Below are 16,077 nucleotides of genomic sequence, written 5' to 3'. Positions count from 1 at the left end.
ACCTTTGACCTAGCCCTCATTACGGTCCTAATCAAGACCTCCGGATCGGCTCGGTCGTATCAATTGCGAGATTACTTGGATCCTTATCGAATGCGATGATGGAAAGATTGAGTGATTTCTCTTGAATCCTGCAGACAGGATAAATAGCTTTTCTCGAGAGTGAGAGAAAGCCCTTTCGGACCGAAGTCCCCCCATTCAGCTCACATTCGAGGTATTCGTCATGTGAGAACCTCCCTGGACAAAATTGGTAATGCAAACTTGACAGAATGGTTATGCATGAACCATAGTATGAGTGATTGCATTATACTCATTGTTGAATATGTTTGTGTGTGTTACCTCTGACATTCTATGATACGTAATACATTCCCGATGTTCGAGTTCCCTCCCAAGGTCTCGAAATTCATCCAAGGATTATTGAATGAGCAAGTTTTGCTGGCAAATGCCTACCAGGTACGATACAGCAATCTGTTTCGTTCCTTGATTAATCGTTTGGAGAACCCGGGTAAGTTTTCCGAACCCCTTTTCAAATTAACAACTCTTCTGATGATAGTTGTTATGATTCAATTCGAGCAATATGCCCCTTTTGTACTTATCGATTCCATTCAATGGTGCTCCTATCAAACATTGTTCAATTCGGGCAGTATGCCTCTTACGTCAGGTCGTGAAGACATATGCATTGGCGATCTTGACATCTTATCAAATCATAACGACGTAGCTCTTATGATTTCGGTCTCGAATCACGAAGACATATGCACTGGTGATCTTGACCTTTAGTCGGCTCATAATGACATAGCTCTTATGATTTTCGGCTCCTTTATCAAATCATGAAGACATAAGCACCCATGGTTTTGATCCAAACCAAATCATAATGACGTAGCTCTTATGATTTTGATTCCCTTTTGTCGAATCGTGAAGACATATGCACCGGCGATTTCGACATTTAATCAACTCACAACGACGTAGCTCTTGTGAACTTGATTTCACTTCTTTCGACTCACAACGACGTAGCTCTTGTGATCTCAAACGACACACATATCTTGCGCTGTCTTGCATTAGGGAGAAGTCTCTGATAACGGATAAGGCACCGATACCTTAAAATCCTTGCATCTGCAAAAAGAAGCTTGGAAATTAAGAGAACCATTAGCTTACGAGAAATTTGGTAAAACAGGTATTCTTGTATGCGATCCATGTGCGAGTTTCTCTAACATGAAAAATGAGAAGTTTTGACACATGTTATTTACAGATCTTGCATATCATGCATCACTTCATTACATAAAAAATGGGATTAAAACTCCCGCCAAAAAGTTCATCCATAATTTGCACCTGTCAAAATTTAGGATTCAATTTTGTCTTTGAGCGGAACCTCTACGAGCCTCCACTCAAAGAGGGGCAGCTGTTGACGCCTAAATTTTGACTAATCTATTTTTTGCATAAAAATTATAAAAAATCATCTCATATATTTATTTTTAGCGTACATTGCATTGGCATATAATTGGGCAAGCGGAACACTTAATTTAGCATGCGTCTAGACTAGGCACGGGATGGAAAAATATACCGAGAAGATTTGAAACTTCAGGGACTGTATTGCAAATACTTAAAACTTCGAGGACTGTATTGCAAATACTTGAAACTTCGGGGGTCGCATTGCAAATACCAAGAGAAGATGAAGAAGGGAAGATGATGAAGGGAAGATGATGAAGGGAAGGTGATGAAGAGAAGATAAAGAAGAGAAGATAATGAAAGGAAGATGGTGAAGGGAAGATGAAGAAGAGAAGATGAATATGATGAAGGGAAGGTGATGAAGAGAAGATGATGAAGAGAAGATGAAGAAGGGAAGATGATGGAGAAATTTGGCTATAAAAGGGGGGAGAGTTCTTGAGAATTGAGGGAGGGGAGTGAAAGAGAATTGAGAGAGTTTTAGAGTGGAAGAGTATTGAGAGAATTTGTGAGAGAAATTCTTTAGAGAGGAAAAAAGAGAGTTCTTGAGAAAAATCGTAAGAGAAAATTTGAGAGTGAAGAAAAGAGTTTTAGTCGAGCATCATCTTCGACGAGTCCCGGCACGTACTTCGCCTCTCGCCATCCAACAACGCCACTACTTGCCTTTTTTCGACGATAGCCACGTTCTTCCAATTCCGAGATCTTGAAGGAAGCCATAACGTGTACGTGAGTAAGATTTTGTGTAATAGAAGGTAACCCTTTCCATCTCGATCTACAAAAAATGTAATCGTTTGGTGTGAACATTTGTTTGTTTATTTTAGACATGTCACGTGTCCCAAAATTTAGCATTATTACATGTTAATTTATTTTTGTAAATACTCGTGATTGGCTGCGTTTTCTTTCTTTCTAAATCACCCATGGTGTATATCGTACAAAGTTCAATGTTTTACATCCCCATCAAAAAGAAGAAAAAAACCAAAAAAATTGCATCTTTGAATTTCAAGTAAAATCCATCAAAATTGCCAAATCAAATATTTTTCATGAAAATGGTACCGAAAGGGCGTTAGAGTAATCTAGCGTAACCAAATCCCCGAATTCAAAATCTCCGGTTCGCGGAAATAAGATAGTTTTCTCCCGCTATTTTATTTAGGTTTCTAATCAACCTACCGAAAATGATTAGTGGCGACTCCAAATTCAAAACACGTTGCATGTTAATTATTTGAACCTTAAGTTGCGATTTGGTATGGACTTGGGAGAGTCCGAGTTAGGTTAGTTAATTAATTAACCTGATAATCTATTAGCCCGAAAATTAACTTGTTTATTTTTTAGGTCGTGACACACCTCAACCCACCGGTCAACCCACGGGAGGTATGGTAGTCCGATAGTTAAAGCCAAAGTAGGTTGCGAGAATAAAGAGACATGAGCACCAGCAGATTAGAAAACCAAAACCGTGATGAACAGGGCGAGTCAATCCAGAAGTGGACAGCTTCTCATGAGACCGCAATGAGACAACAAATCCCAGAGTGGAGATCGGGCCAATCCAAACTTTGAATCCTTGCGAAGCACTTGAAGCAGCAGATTTGATTTCACCCCAAATCTGCAAATCCCAGATCTGCTCTACGACCAACAGATTACCACGAAAATGGAAACAAGTCGGAGGGATTAGAGAGGGAGCGAGGAGGAGGTCAGACAACAAAAACCAGCCTCATTCGCCGGCACAGAAGGCCGGAATCTGCTTCATCCCGTCGGGTGAACAGTGGCCGCGAGCAAGACCGGCGGAAGCATCCTGGATGAACAGTACCCGAGCAAAATTGGTGCCTTTTTAGTTTTTCTTACACCGTGTAATTCTTGATATGTAGGAAATCCAATTTTGTGTACAGATTAGAATAGGCTATTTTTGTGTATATATATTGTGTACTTGTCATTGAATATATACAAAGAAAAGAGAGGAACAATTTTTTTCCTATGAATTCCTCAGAAATCTCCTTTTGTTCTATAAAATTCCTTCTGAAATCTCCTTTTGAAATCTCCCTTTGTTCTACATGGTATCAAAGCGGTGATCCTAATACTGTCATAAATCATGGCAGATGAAACCGGCTTGTTGACCCACCACGAACGGGGAGAAAGCTCCCTTGCAGTATCTATCCTCGAGTACTTGATAAGCAAGATGTAGCAGATTTTGAACTAGAATCAAATGTAGATTCGGACTCCCGCAGCCCAGATCCCCATTAATTTGGACCGCACCAACTATGGCCTTCGGTCCCAAGTTGTCGAGATGTACATCTCGGGCAAAGACAAACTAGGATAGATGAACATTCCTCAACCCCAATCAATTGATCCAACCTTTAGAAAGTGAAAAATTGAGGACTCAACAGTGAATGGATGGTGGATTAACTGCATGGATCCAACCTTGATAGGTAATTTTATTCGTTTCCTAACCGCAAAGATGGTGCGAGATTCGGTTAGTACAACCTTTTTTGATGGAGCGGATACTTCTCATGTATATGATTTAAAGAGACGTGTTAGTAGAATGAGACAAGTAGGAGCACCCATTGAAACTTATTACAATGGTCTTCAAGGCTTATGGAGGGAGATCGATTTCCGTTATCCAAACCCAATGATTTGTCCAGTTGATATAGAAAGGTACAATCCTACAATACGGGAAGACAGAGTTCACCTTTTCCTTGATTGAACAAGCCTACACACGGGTTCGTAGGGAAGATGTCCGCCCAGCGGTGATGATTCCAGGCACCGATTCAATACATGCTTCTGCCATGGCATCCAAAGGAGTCGAGATCGAACCTCGGTGGATGCCAATGCTCCAGGTGACTAGAACTGCTTTTTCCACAAGAGGTGGAAAGAGCTACCTCAAGGGTTAAATCGTAGTCGGGTAATGGTTGTACACACTATGAAAATTCGAAGCATACCCGTGAAACGTGTTTTAAGTTACATGGGTGCCCAAACTAGTGTAAGGAACTTAAGGCATGGAAACAAGTTAAAGCCAAGAGAGTATAGGAAAGGGGAAAGCTTTCTTGGTAAACGCAGAACCTTACTTATCTTTGATTTCCCAAGTAGAATCTCATAGTGATTGAACTACTATCAATAATGAAGGTATTCATGGTTTTGCATTACTTAGCTCTAATCAAGATGAATACAGTGGCTGGATTATTGATTCGGGGGCAACTGATCATATGACCTTAAATCCGAATGACCTAGTCAAAATTTCACAACCAAGACGATGTAGTATTGCCAATACCAATGGACAAACTTATCCCGTGACAAGAGCTAGGACTGTTGCTCTTTCATCCTCACTTTCTCTATCGAATATTGCTAGTACCATCTTCATCAAATAAATTGATGTATGTAGCCAAGCTATTGAGAAGCTTAATTGTGTTGCTCTAATATACCCTAATTTTTGTCTCTTTTAGGATATTCTCACAAAGGAGATCATTGGGCGTGGTACAAAGAAAGGGGGGTTGTACTACACGGGCGACTTCAGTATCGGTCGGATGAACCATATTCAACACTCATCTAGTAGCAATCAAAGACATATTTGATTATGGCATCGTTGTTTGGGACACCCATCATTCAGTTATATGAAGCATTTATCTCCTAAATTATTTTCTAGTCTATAAGATTCAATTTTTCAATGTGAAACTCGCATTTTGGTTAAAAGTCATCGTGTTTCTTTTCCAATAAGCTTACATAAAAGTGAAATTCCTTTTGTGTTGATCAATTTGGATGTTTGGGGTCTTCTCCAATTACTATTGTCTTTGGAATTTGTTGGTTTGTGAGTTTTGTTGACGATTGTGCTCGAACGACTTGGCTATACGTAATGAAACATAAAGATAAAGTGTTGGATGTGTTTCGTAATTTCTATACTATGGTTCAAACACAATTTGCTACTCGGTTCGGCACCCTAAAATTGAAATACCCTAGTCAATGATCAGATCACCGGATTACCCGGGCCGAATTGAGCTAAGCCCGCTCAACGGTGCCAAGGTCCCGCAAGGTTACCTTTGCTTGGGCGAGAATTAGCCTCGATAGTTTTGGCGAAGGGGCCCTCATTGACGCTCCCCCTCCGGCCGACGAGGCCGGTCCCCACCTGTGGCCAATGGGAGGTCAGCCACCCGTAGTAAAATAGGGGAAAGAAAAAAAGTAAGGAAAATTTTTTTTTTTGCAAAAAATATCATTAAAAAATTTTCATGTTAGAGCCAGCAATCCTACATGGCACCGCCATCAATTTTCAGTCAAAATAGGTCGGATTGACCGAATTGGTACACTACAAAAAAAAGTTTAGGACTAAATTTGTCCATATTGAAAAGTTTAGGACTGAATTGGTACCAATACAATAGGTTTATGACTTTTTTGATACTTTTCCCACGAAAAATTAGATGCTTTTGACATTTACTTTTCTTCATGTGGAGAAAACTGTGATACCCCACATTTCACATTAGATAGGATAGACTCTTTTGGGGATAATTGCAAAAAAAATTCGTAAACCTATTACAATTATGCCAATTTAATCTTAAAACTTTTGCATTTGTGCTAATTAAGTCCTTCGGACCAATTCTGACCGGAAACGGCCGACGTAGTGCGACGGACGTTGATGTTGCAATTTCTAATATATTTTCATATTTTTTTGGTTATTTACTCCTTTTTTTTTTCCTATTCTTTCTCTCTTTTGTTTCTTCCCTTCCTACTTCAAGCGGCTGCCAAACCTAGCGACAGGACCCAGGTGAGAGGCGACGAGGTCGGCCTCACCAAGGGCTGGGCAACCTCGTCGGCTCTTGCCTCTTACCGATGGCTAGACCTTAGCGATAGGCTAGAGGAAGAAGGGAAGAAAAAAAAAGAGAAAAAAAGAAAAATAAATAAAAAGTCAAAAAATATTATTAAAAATTGCCACGTTAGCGATTTTCAATCAAAATTCGTAGGAAGGACTAAATTGACACAAATACAAAATGTTTAAAATTGAATTAACACAATTGTAATAGGTTTAAGATGTTTTTTGGTAATTTTTCAGACTCTTTTGAGATTTATTAAATAAGACCGCTTTCAAATGCGATAGCTTTTTATGGTCGGTTTTATATTCCTTTGAGGAGCTTAGTCTAAATGGAGTGGGCCATTTCATTACAAAAGACTATATGATGGTCATTATTCCATAAGTGTCACGGATCTATTTATGGGGTGGGGCTATTTTCATCCCTATTTTGGTTATGACACTCCTTTCTTCTAGTTAACTTACCAAAATATCCTCATTTCTTTCTCTCTTCAATTTGTTCGTTCTTTTTTAATATCATGATAATCCACAAAACTGCCTTTATTTCTATCACATCTCTCATTAATTTCACAATATAATTGTTCCAATACACCCGTGAAGATATCAATTTACCATAATTTATTGTCTTTTTGTGTAGAGAATGTTGTCAATTTTAATTTATGGTCTCATATTTTCATTCACAAGAAATTTCTATTTTTGAAAACTTATGAACACAATTAAGTACCTTTTTTCGGTATAGTGTGAGGGAAACTATATTTCAAAGTTGGAAATTAAAGTTCATTTCATAGTTAGCCGATCTTGATTAAAAAAAAGGAAAAGAAAAACGGATCAAAATATAGAAAATTTAATTTGTTAAAAGCATCATCGAATGTCAAACATGATTGAAAAAAAGGAGTGACTTAGCCAAAATAAGGGTGGTAATAACACACCTTATTTATAACTATATGTTTATCATGTAATTATATATGGTAAATTAAATTTACTCCCTTTATGTACTTCCTAAAATAGTGTAAATTACATTAATCTCTTCCTCGTCTAGTTTCTTCTCCATATTTCTTCCTAGTTTGCTCAGAATTCAAGCTTAATTCCCTATGGTCCACTTCCCATACTGGGTGAAAATGCAATGCTATAGTTGCAGAAGTAGGAATAATGACACCAGAGATAATATTGTTTCCATAAATATTTTCTTTGTGCAGTGGTAAAAATAGAATACAGTTTTTTGGAGAAAGATACTATTTTACCATTCGAGTGACAGGTATCTAACATATTCATATCTAAGATCAATCATTTCATGTTTTTCTGCATCGTAAACAAATGAAGAGATGGAATAAACTAAACCTATTATTCAGAAAATGCTACTAGTCAACTGATAACAAAGGATCAAAAAGAAAGAAAATCACAATCTTCTTGACCTAGTATGTCACCAGGTGGGAGATATCAGTAGGATAAGTATCTGTCGGGGAAGTCGCTCGGTATGCTCTTCCTGCAACTCCTTGATTAACGACTTCCGTTGGATGGAAACCGTCGAAAAATGCGTACGCACTCCGATCGGGGCATGGCATGGAGTTCGGCACGCACGTCCCGGTCTGAGCCATCGGGCAGCATGCGGTTCGTAGTTCCATGATCGCTGTAAAAAGAGAACAACTCGTCAATGAAAAAGAACACTTACTATCAGCCTATACTCATAGGCAAAATCGAAAAATGCAACAGCGGATCCTCAGTTGAATCTGACACACCATCAGTTGAACTTGTTGACATTCCCGTGATGTTCACGAGCATGAACTTGGCGTCGGTGAAGGCATTGTTGAGATGATCCACGAGCGGATGGAGCTTCTCGTTGAAGATTTTGACTGCAGCGTTCATTTTTTCTACGCATGTGTTGCTCCCAGATGACGCAATTGCAAAGGGTGTGCATCCGATTGACCCTAGCCCAAACAATGCAATCTTTCTCGCTCCAAAACCATGTAGAGCCTAAAAATCCCATAAATAATGTATAAAAAAAAAATCCTGCTTAGGCAACAATAGAAAAGGTATGTTGCATCTACCGGTCGTAGCACAAGTATTTCGCGCGTCTAATTCGTAAACTGAACTAAATATTGACTATTGGATCCGATGAGATTTATTAAAGACCTGCCATTTTTAGTAGTTCAAATGTAATTTGATATATAAACTAAAATTTTGTAATAATGTTTGATGTCTGGTATGATCACATTACACAAATTTACATCACTAATATAAGGGACCGAAAGTTGCGTGAGAATTTAGGGTTTTCAAGAACAGGTGAGAATAAAAATGGACTTGCGAAGCATGGCTAAGTTACAATGTCGGATCAAGCAATGCTTGTGGTTCTTTGTTACCTTTAATTGAGAGTAATAATGGTCGATGAGGAGCGAGGCGTACTGCTCCGGATTGCTCCGACTCGCTGAGCTCCCTTTGACAAAGTAGCCGTTGATGTAGTCGTTGCTTCCCATTCCGACGGTGTACAGGCAGCTGTTTAGCTGCTGTTTGGCTTTAGCCTCTCCGACTAAAGCGACGATGGTTTTTATCACATTCTGGTGATTTTGCAGCTGGTCATCCAAGCTGATGTGAGTACCCTGCAAATTGCCAAGGAAGAAAACATCTCTTCTCATAAGGACCTTCGAGTTTCCCGACCGGCACGCACAAGATGATAAACGCTTGTGTGACATTAACATAGATAAGATTTCGTCGTACCAGGTTCGATCCCGTCCCTGGAAGAATGCCCGATGAAGCCGATGCGTAGTTCACGCCTCTCAGGAGTTCAATCCCCGACGCAGTCGCATGCGGCAAAATGGGATCCATGAACCCTAGGGATTGAGCTGGAGAAACAAGAAACAGTCCATCTTTTGAGCAAGCACCAACATCTAAAGATACTGCTATACATATTATGCGGATTTAAAGCGGGCGGAACATAAAATCCTACAAAATAATGGCAAAACATCCAGAAAAAAAAATCATGGCTTATTTTAAGAAAAGAAAAGAAATTACAAAAAATTCCAAAATAATTAAAATATTATTTAAAAAATTCTAAGTCAGCGCCGGCCAACCAAAATTGGCCGGATGGACTGAATTGGCATAACTATAAAAATTTTAAAACTGAATTGGCAATAAAAAAAGATTTAGGATTGAATTGAGACAATTCTAATAGATTTAGGATTTTTTTGGTAATTTTCCCCGTAGGCATTGAGATAGTGTTAAACGATCATAATCGCCAACACTTGTTACCTTTTGCTAAGTAACATTAACAAAATAATCCGATTGCTTATCTAGGTTAAGTAGTGTTGGATTATACATATATAAATGAATGGGAAGCATCATGCTTTAAGCCTGTTGACTCCTCAACTTGACGAGATCATTACCATCGTTCGACTTGATAAGAATGCTTGGCTCATAAACGATTTCAAAGCAGTAGAAACCAGGAAAAAAAAAAAAAAACAATTAAACCGAACAAAGCACGTGGAGAGCGAGAGAGAGAGAGAGAGAGAGAGACCGATGAAATCAAACGCGGTTAGACCATTGGTGAACCGTCCCGAGGGGCCGACGCCAGGAAGGTCGATCCCGTACGGCTCGTAATCGGCTTTGGCCAAGGTCGGAAGATTGTTGTTGTTGCCATTGTCGGCCAGCGAGTCTCCGAAGATGAAATAGCAAGGGACGACAGGGTCGCCACAGACCACTTTGCGAAGGCATGAGATGGCCAAGAAAGAGGAGAAGAGCATCGCTATCTTAGAATCCATGGAGGAAGATGATCATACAACGTTAAGGAAACAACGTTAACGCAGAGAGAATGGACTTGGTTCTATCACAGTGCTTTGCACATTAAGCAGAGGTTGGAATTGGGAGAGCAGGTAATGGAGATAAGATTAGAACGTGAAAGTAGGGAAATTGTTTCTAAAAAGAGCTTTGGTGGGAATAGATTTCGGAATAGTGAAATCCAACGAGAGTCGATCATAAATAAGGCGACAAGATATTTGTGAAAAAAAGAAAAAATTTCCCACTGCCGACAAATTTAATTCGTAATCTCTTAACACTTTTGAGAAAAATGAAAGAAATTAACTTGAAAATGAACTATCAAAAACCGAAAAATGTAAAAATAAATCAGTAAATAAATAAGAAACAGGAGCTGCTCACATAGGTAACGAACTCACCTAGATACTCTGCGTTTCGGTGAGCTTTCGTCGGCACAGTCGTCGCCAAATCAACAGCCGTAGAAAGTCAACAATAACTCCTCTGGAAAAGAAGACTTATTCAGCTAAAAAAAAAAAAAAAATTACGATAAAAAAAAAAACTAATTAATGTTTTAATTAATTACCTTGCCTTCTTTTCTTGTTCTACGACTCATTCCAGCAGTTCTTGTCCCACAAATGAGCCTCGTATCACCCCGGGGAACGCTCTTGAACGTGCGGTACACGGAGCTACATTGCTGCGGCAAGTCCCAGGAATGCTCTTGCACGTGCGGTGGTGGAGGCGGGCCGACTGGATGTTGCCGGTGTGCCTAAGATGGTGGTGGGTGACGAGGAAGAGGAGGGTCTCGAGGGTATAGAAGTTGCCCTGCTTGGAGCGGTAGGTGGTCTCCGCAGCATATGGGAAGGAGTAGTCAGAGCTGAACCGGAACTCGTCGCCGATGCGGAGGATCTTGTCCGTTAACCTATATTTCTTTGACGATAACGATACTAGAGAAAACCCCATCTTCATATAAATTTGTTGCTCGCGCAGTCAAATCATAGGTAGAGAAGAATTCTGAATATTTGATTAATCGAAATGGGTTAATGGTTTGAATATGTGCAAATTAAAAAGTAGAGATGAAATGTATGCTAGTGTTAGGAAACAATAAAATTAAAGAACGAACATACTATCATGCATTGAATTAAAAGTGGGAAAATGTCATTCTTTGTTTGTGTTGGTCATATATAAGGTGATGGTTTTTTTAGCTTGAAAGAGCTTTGGCTCTCCTTAATGATATAAAATTAGGCTCACACCATTTCCGCCTCTCAAATAGTTCTGGACACATTCTATAATTTAAATTGCCCAAAATATTCCTTATTGCGACATCATTATCGGAAAGATTGAGAAAAAAAGTATATCTATTACATAGACCAATCGATCTAATAATCTTTATCTTCCATTTCTAAATTTGTTGTTTCTTCTTCTTTTGTGTTCAAGTGCGAAAAGTTTACACGTTCGTTGTTTTCTTACGAGACTTATCTAAGATTAGAGTATTATGATATATTTAGTGATCGACCTTCCAATAAAATACTAATAAAGGACGCATTTATTTACAATGTCTCTCTAAAGTTTAATCTCTAATAACTAGTTGTAATATACAATTCCTTAGTTGAAGTTTTTCTTAGGAGAATTTCTTCGTTAAAGTTGTGAACTTTTTTATTGAATATAATTTGTATTGGAAACATGATAATAAACAAAGATCACCAATAAAATTAAAGCTCATTACACGACATCCTCTATGGATACTAGCTTGAGCTCATTAGTAAGTAGAAGAGAGGAATAAAATTTGTACAAGTACGAACGGATAATAGCATAATGTGATGATATAAAAACATCGGTATTTTGATTAATACAAATAATATTATATTTCATGACAATGTGCAATTTTGGCATTTTCAATAAGTAGCTACTTTTGCTCTTTCCAATTGTAATTTTGATTAATTGGTTCTCTTGAGATTATTTAAGTTAACTCCATAAGTTAGGGAGTATTATAACCATTTTTTTTGTCTGTTCTACAGTAACACTCTCTCTCTCTCTCTCTCTCTCTCTCTCTCTCTCTCTCTCTCTCTCTCTCTCTCTCTCCCTCTCTCTGATGCATGCATGGGCGAGTGGTTCCATGGGTAGGACTTTTCAGAGTTGGAATCGGTAACAATGGTTGAAGTGTATGGACAATGTACGGGTCTTTTGGGGATAAGTGTTTGGATGAGTGTTTTAAATAAAATAGAACCGATAAAAAACAATCACCACCGAGGCGTGAAGGACGCACCACCAGCCAAGGATAACAATCGGGATTGGATATAAGCTAACCATCATGGTTTAAAGGCTACGCCACCAACCTAGAATAAAGGGCTTTCGGTTCACCACCAAAGAATAATCCACTTTCCAAGGATAAAGATGCCGAAAGGGGTTACAATTCAACTCACAAAGAGGAATTCTTGTTCATTCACAAGTCTTCATAACAATGGAGAACTCTCCTTACTATATAGAGGGATTCGGACATAGGAAATAGACAAAACATTAAAGAGTCGACATCTACACAACCACCTGATAAAGATGTATGAGGACTAGACGACATGTGAACCAGAAAGCTGTTAAAGACATAGGAACTAGAAAGCAATTAAACTCTTAGTAACTGGAAAATGCATTAAAAGACCTAGGAACGTATAAAAGCATTGAAGACATGGAGACTTGAAGTCTTGACTCTTCAACCTTGTGAATATTCTCCAAAACTTGTACATCAGATTGGACCAGCAAATAACTACCTTGGAATATCATCAAATGATCTAAGAAATGACTTAGAATAGTCCCCCATGGATATATTGTTGGTCCCCTTCAAAATCAGCAACCTTCTTGGTGTATCAATAACTCAATCTACAAGGAAGAGTTGTTAACTTTATTCTTGACCCATCAACGTAAGCCCTTACCAAAATATGCCTTTGCTTAAAAGATAATCGATTCTGCTAGATAAGTCCCGAATATTGATATCTTAGTGGCATATCAACAACTTGTCCATTCAATCGATACCTCTCTTGCTGGATCAACACATTCAGCTAGGCTCCATTGAAACAAGTTGTGCTCTCAATTGGTCTTTTCATGCAAAAATAAGGATTGAACCGGATCAATCAACAAGTTTGGATTGATCGTAGAATCGATTGACACAACCTGGATGCTTCCGCATCAGCTTGAATAGATACTAATGTTGCTTTGTCTAGCCATCATAACCATGTTGGAACTTTGGATCGTTCCTTATAATCGGGTGCTCATGTATTATTAGTAAGATTAACCAAGGAAAAATTACCAAAAAAATCATAAACCTATTGCAATTATACCAATTCAGTTCTAAACTTTTTTTTTTTGTCAATTCAATCCTGAACCTTTTGTAATTATGTCAATTCAGTCCATTCGGTGAATTTTGGCCAGCCAGCACCGACGTGGATGTCTACTGGTCGACGACCTAATATTTTAATATTTTTTTAAGTTTCTTATTTTTTAATATTTTTTATTTCTTTTCTTTGTTTCTCCTCCCCTGTTCGTCCTCCCTCCCATGTTCCTCCTCCGCTCCGACAACCGGCCAGAGGATGGCCGGCAAGAGCCTCGCTGGCTTCGCCACAGCCGGGTGAGGCGAGCCTCGCTGTGGCCAGGCAAGGATTGCCTTGCCAGCCCAGATCTGGGCGAGGACACAGGAGATCTAATTCCACGAAAGTGATGATGACACATACACAGACACAGACACAAAAATAGAGAGAGAAACAGAGAGACAGAGAGTCTGTCCCTTGTCATTCGTCCGAAAATATATTCGGTCGAACCTGAGCTTGAAACAGGGAGTGAACTGGAGCTTGTAGGATGGGAGCTCTTGAAGTCAGGGTAAAATGGTCAAGATTGCAAGGATTAGGGAAGTGCAATTAGTTGGGTTAGTGCGTAAAAGACTCCATGGGGGTCAGCAAAATCAACGCCTGATTTTTCTCAGATGAATGCCAATTGCCATATTAACTCTAATTAGGACAGTCAACTTCAATTGGTGGGAGGGGATTAGGGAAGTGCAATAGAGCTGTCCCATTTTGAAGCTCATGGAGCTTCTTCCTCCCTTGCTGTTGTTAATGACCCTCTCATGGTTGGTCTCACTCTCATCCAAAGTGCCGTTGCAAAAGGAGCTGGTAAATCCTGACCCTCTCATGGTTGGCCTCACTCTCGCCCACTGCGAGACTTGGGCTCTCCTAGCCACGGTGAGGTCGGGCCTCGCCAGGCCATGGCGTAGCCGGCGAGGCTCTTGCCGGCAATCCTCTGGCTGGTCGCCGGAGTGGAGGAAGAAGATGGGAGGGAGGAAAAATAGGGGAGGAGAAAAAAAAAAGAAACAAAATTATTTAAAAATAAGAAAATTAAAAAATATATATTAAAATATTAGGTCGGCGGCCAGCCGACGTCCACGTCAGCGTCGGCTAGCCAAAATTTACCGGATGGACTGAATTGGCACAATTGCATAAGGTTTAGGACTGAATTGGTTAAAAAAAAAGCTTATGACTAAATTAACACAATTGCAATAGGTTTAAGACTTTTTTGGTCATTTTCCCAATTAACCGAAGATGACAGAGTTGAACTTGCAAGTCGATGAATAGAGCCCGATGCTCCCGCATCACACACACACTCTCTCTCTCTTATTCTGTCTTTTCTTCCTTTTTTTTTTTTTTGTCAGTGTATTATAGCTATTTAGAGTGCGACATAGTGTGGGCCTAAATTATTTTAATATAGAAGAAAAATTAGCATGTGCATGATACGTGTTAGTGCTGTCTCTCTATACACATCGGCAATTTAGCATCACAAATGAATTCTTTATCTGCATATTACTTAGCAGATGGGTTGTGGTTAGGAGCGAAAGGTCCCTCCAATCCAGAGCTAGTAAATTCTGGTCAAAGTGCGTTGAGGCGCAATGGTTTACCGAACATTTAGGCTCCGTTTATTTCACGCCAAAAACATTTTTCCTAATATCCAATGTTTTGGGGTGGAAAATATTTGATCAACGAAAAATATTTTTCGGTCTACAGAAAAAGTTTTCTAAAATTGAGGAAAATGATTTCTTTTTTTTAGAAATGGAAATTATTTTCCCCTCTATTTCAGGCTTGTCTTTCGCATGTAACTTCCTGAAATAGGAGAAATTTTCTTTTCTCTCTCCTCAATCCCTATTCTCTCCCCTCAATCCCCATTCTCTCTCCGCATTCTCTCCTCCATCCCCATTCTATCTCCTCCATCCTTGTTCTCTCTCCTCGTTCTCTCTCCTCCATCCCCGACGGAGGTGCGATCCTAGATCGCACCTCCATAGCGAGACGAGCCACGATCTTTGCCAGATCTAGCAAGGCCGAGGCTCGCCTCGTGGTTTTCAAGCTCAGCCGACTTGCGCGCCCTCGCCCGCCGTCATGAGCGTGTGCTAGCGGAGCCGTTCCTTGACACCGCCATGTCCATCGCCAAGGCCACCTCTGCCTTCAACTTCCTCGCTTGCCAATCATGACCGCTCGCTCTCCGGCTTCAATCGAGGCCGAGCTCAGGACTCGCCAGGACCGGCTGAGCCTCGAGTTTGCTAGCTTGTGTCATGGCCGATGGCCAGGATGAGGAAGGAGTAGCCAAGGAGGAAGGAGCAACGGCATAGCAAGGAAGGAAGGAAGAAGGAGGAGGAAGAAAGAGAAAAGAAAGAAATAAAAGGAATTAAGAAATTTAAAAATTTAAAATAGAAAAAATTCGAATTTTAAAAAATAAAATAAAAATAAAAATAAGTACAAAATAATTAAACTTGATCCAATTTTGTTGAAAAAAATTAGCACCGCCAAGGCCGCCTCCGCCTTCAACTTCCTCGCTCGCCGGCCATGGCCGCTCGCTCGCAGGCTTCGATCAACGCCTAGCTCGGGGGGCAAGCGAGGCCAAGCTCAGGACTCACCGGGGCCAGCTGAGCCTTGAGTTCGCCGGCCTACGTCATGACTGATGGCCAAGCTGAGGAAGGAGGAAGGACCAACGGCGTGGAAAGGAAGAAGAAGGAGGAGGAAGAAAGAGAAAAGGAAAAAAGAAAAGAAATTTAAAATTTTAAAAAATTTAAAAAGAAAAAAATTTTTAAAAAAAAGTAAAATAATTAAAAA

The 16,077-nt window shown here is 39.7% G+C and overlaps 1 protein-coding gene across 1 annotated transcript; it reads right to left on the bottom strand.

Annotated features, from left to right (window-relative positions):
* Positions 1 to 7,606: 7,606 nt before the first annotated feature.
* On the bottom strand, positions 7,607 to 10,032 carry LOC115753013 (GDSL esterase/lipase At1g29660-like). Its single transcript, XM_030691480.2, has 5 exons — positions 9,726 to 10,032; positions 8,930 to 9,054; positions 8,575 to 8,811; positions 7,954 to 8,188; positions 7,607 to 7,844 (listed from the first exon to the last, which is right to left on the bottom strand). The coding sequence occupies exons 1-5, from the start codon at positions 9,967 to 9,969 to the stop codon at positions 7,630 to 7,632; spliced, it is 1,056 nt and encodes a 351-aa protein (XP_030547340.1). The 5' UTR covers positions 9,970 to 10,032; the 3' UTR covers positions 7,607 to 7,629.
* Between the last annotated feature and the right edge of the window lie 6,045 nt (positions 10,033 to 16,077).

Source organism: Rhodamnia argentea, chromosome 9 (genome assembly GCF_020921035.1).
Source record: "Rhodamnia argentea isolate NSW1041297 chromosome 9, ASM2092103v1, whole genome shotgun sequence".
Lineage (NCBI taxonomy): Eukaryota > Viridiplantae > Streptophyta > Magnoliopsida > Myrtales > Myrtaceae > Rhodamnia > Rhodamnia argentea.
Note: the sequence above shows the minus strand (reverse complement) of the source record. Positions and strands in the feature narration are given on the sequence as shown.